Source organism: Lactuca virosa, chromosome 6 (genome assembly GCF_052849685.1).
Source record: "Lactuca virosa cultivar CGN04683 chromosome 6, Lactuca_virosa_CGN04683_v6, whole genome shotgun sequence".
NCBI lineage: Eukaryota > Viridiplantae > Streptophyta > Magnoliopsida > Asterales > Asteraceae > Lactuca > Lactuca virosa.
In genome coordinates, this window is record NC_136431.1 from 187,238,229 (window position 1) to 187,241,405 (window position 3,177).

Here is a 3,177-nt window from a genome sequence, read left to right on the forward strand (position 1 = left end):
ACCAAGTTCGAAGGATTTACTATTATACACGGTTGAACCGGATCGACATATGACCCATGAGGCCACGACAACATCTAATATACCCCTTTGTTTGTTTAAGAATTTGGCCAACCATTGCATTAACCACAACTCTTGTTGATTACGATGTCTACACCAAACACACACACATACATACATACATACAAACACACACCCACACAGAGAGAGAAAGAGAGAGCAATACTTTTATCTGTATTGTGACAGATGAAAGAGACGAAGTAGAAGAGTACCTGCGAAGAGGGAGCTATCGTCCAACGAAGGTGTGTCAGTAGGCAGTGGCAGCGACAAGAGCAACAAACCTACAAAAGGTAATAAATAAAGATAAACAAAGAAGCACCATTCACTGTTCATCTGACTATCTTTTATCCTTCTTCGATCATTCTCCTTCACATTGTACTCTCACGGATAAAGGTCTGAACACACTGATATTTCCCTTAAAAAACAAGACCTGGACCCAATGGATAAAACTTGATTTTAACATCCGCTTTAGATGCAGATGAACTCCAAACAATTAGACAATTAGTACTTTAGTTCAACCATCATTGCATATATTCTTAGATTAAAATACTCTAAGATAAATCTTGATAGGATTTAGTGTTTATATAATAATTCAGAGAGTGTTATTAACAAGAGGAAACTAATTAACCTCCCTAAGTGAAACTTTTTCATTAACATAAAGCCATTGATACATAAGCAAGCTAGCTTCTATTACTACAAAATGTTTTCTTAACATATTAATCGAGTGATTAAGCAAAAATATAACGGGGAAAAACTTGAAGGAACTAGATTGGATACACAAAAACTGGAAACAATTTTATGTTTCAGAGGTTTAGAGTGCTGAATCCGGCTTTTCATATATTTCTTTTATTACAGACGTAGTAGCCCTTGGGATTTTGATGGGTTTTTAGGCTTCAACAACATACCTTTGCTTATTTTAATGGGTTTTTAGCTTCGGTACATGTTTGCTCCTTGGATATATATGGATGTATCGTCGACAAGCCATATAAGCAAATTAGCTGTATATAAGATCCCTTGATGAATAGTTGGTGTCAGATATCCAAATCCAAGGACATACTAGAGGCTGTTGATTTGGCGATTATGTTGAAAGCATGAGCAGATGATGATTGTATTATCGTACTCTGATCATATTCGTTTCCTTCTCCATAGGGACTCAACTGCAGATAAGGAATGCTGGTGGATTGTGGTGACGGTGATGATGATGATGGAGGCATTACAGGCGGCGGTGGAGAGTGACCATGGCTGCTTGGAGGATCGTAGTCTCGATCATCTTCATCTTCAGACAAGGGACAATCCATGTTAACTCCAAATAGCCGAAGTCGTTTACCAGACCCTTTCCCATGAAGCGGTGGAGTTTGTGATGCTTGTGGTGGTTGTGGTCGATCGATCTCAACCCCAACTCCAAACCCGTTTCTTTGTATCATCTGAAGATGTTGTTGTGGAATTACACTGCCACCTGATCGGAAATATATAACGGATCTTGAACCGCCGTTGTTTACGTTCCCTGAGCTGGTGTTAGGCGGCGGAAGCATCAAATTAGAGTACTCTCTTCTTGGAAGAGCTGGATGAGATTTCAAAACGAGTGGATTCCAAGGGTGGAAGAGATTATGATTAGGGAACGAGAAAGAGAGATTAGACAGATGCGGTGGATTGGAGGTGTTTATACGGCGTCTCCAGTCTATAAACAACCGATCTTTAGCTGTAGACCCAACACCCCGTTGGAAAGAAACAACGTCTCCGGCATCAAGCTTCTTTTCTTTAACAAAACGGCTCCAACCCTTTGTCATGACGTAGCTCTGACTACTGTTCCAGTATGAGTAACGAAACCTCCATAGCTTTCCATTTCTGTCTTCGAAATTTAGCTGGAGACCCTTATCATTGTTGGAGGAATCCAACGGGAAAAACCTCTCGGCATGCTGTTTAGGTATCACAAGGCGATTTAGCTTGCCGACGTCACTAGGAGTCACTACTTTATCAAACATGTGCTCTCGCTCCACCATCGATATCCTTCCAACTACTCCTTCTTCCTCATACTTTGTTGAAGGTTCCCCTACCTCGTTATGAACATCCAGCAGCAATCCACCGCTACTGTGGTGGTGGTGGTGGTGGTAGGGAGGCAGAGAAAAGATGGGTTGTTGTTGTTCTGGTTGGTGGCGGCTGTGGTGCTGGTGTTGATATGAAGCGGAAGAAAGAGAAGAAAGCAACCGATCTGCGGTGGGTGGTTGTTGCTTTTCTTCTTCGTCTTCCCCACTACAACCAGTCTTTCCCCAAAAGTCCATTACTTTTTTCTGTGTATGTAGTTTTCTCCTTCGAGAAGTAGATGTGTGTGTATGTTGATAAATCAGATCTAGGTTGCAACTATTGATCTTTGATTTCACATAAAGGAAGCAAGAATTACAGAAATGGATCAAGAAAAGGAAGTGCAGATATACGGAGTGGCGTTGAAGAAAGTTGAAATCAAGTTTAAGAAATAAAGTTGTCTGTCCTGGAAGGGTTTCTACTGATCACTCATGGTACAGAATAAAAGATGCAGATGGTGGATGTTCTAGGGTTCACACATGTATTTCAAACTTCAACAAAAAGATAATTTGGAAAAGGACCATATAAGAATACTTGGAAAAAGATAGGAACCAACTCATTCAGCCAAATTAATTATGGCACCTTATGTAAATCTCTCTCTCTCTCTCTCTCTCTCTCTCTCTCTCTCTCTCTCTCTCTCTCTCTCTCTCTCTCTCTCTCTCTCTCTCTCTCTCTCTCTCTCTCTCTCTCTCTCTCTCTCTCTCTCTCTCTCTCTCTCTCTCTCTCTCTCTCTCTCTCTCTCTCACACACACACAAATGAACTTGCTAGGGCAACTTTTCATTTCATGTTACTTAAAAACCTATAACCAAGTTCTTTTATGATATATTTTCGATTTTTCGTCTACTTTTTCCTTTTACATAATAGTACGTGATTGTTGCTTGTGATTCACAACTTTCTATTTGTTCAATAAGTTCTTTATACTTTTGTATTAGGAGTTTTTATATATTTTTTACTATTCATCAATAATCATTTGCTTTTATTAAATTATTTGTCAAAATCCAATCAATGTTACATTTTTATAGAAACGATCTATATACAAG

At 39.5% G+C, this 3,177-nt stretch overlaps 1 protein-coding gene across 1 annotated transcript; it reads right to left on the bottom strand.

Moving 5' to 3' along the window:
• Window positions 1–264: 264 nt before the first annotated feature.
• Window positions 265–2,634, bottom strand: LOC145120344 (B3 domain-containing protein Os03g0120900-like). The gene is made up of 2 exons (XM_079056172.1): window positions 963–2,634; window positions 265–338 (listed from the first exon to the last, which is right to left on the bottom strand). Exon 1 carries the CDS (start codon window positions 2,334–2,336, stop codon window positions 1,089–1,091), a length of 1,248 nt encoding a protein of 415 aa, XP_078912298.1. The 5' UTR covers window positions 2,337–2,634; the 3' UTR covers window positions 265–338; window positions 963–1,088.
• Between the last annotated feature and the right edge of the window lie 543 nt (window positions 2,635–3,177).

Excerpts from the sequence above, each read along its gene's own strand:
- LOC145120344 (XM_079056172.1), bottom strand. The coding sequence starts at position 2,336 with ATGGACTTTTGGGGAAAGACTGGTTGTAGTGGGGAAGACGAAGAAGAA.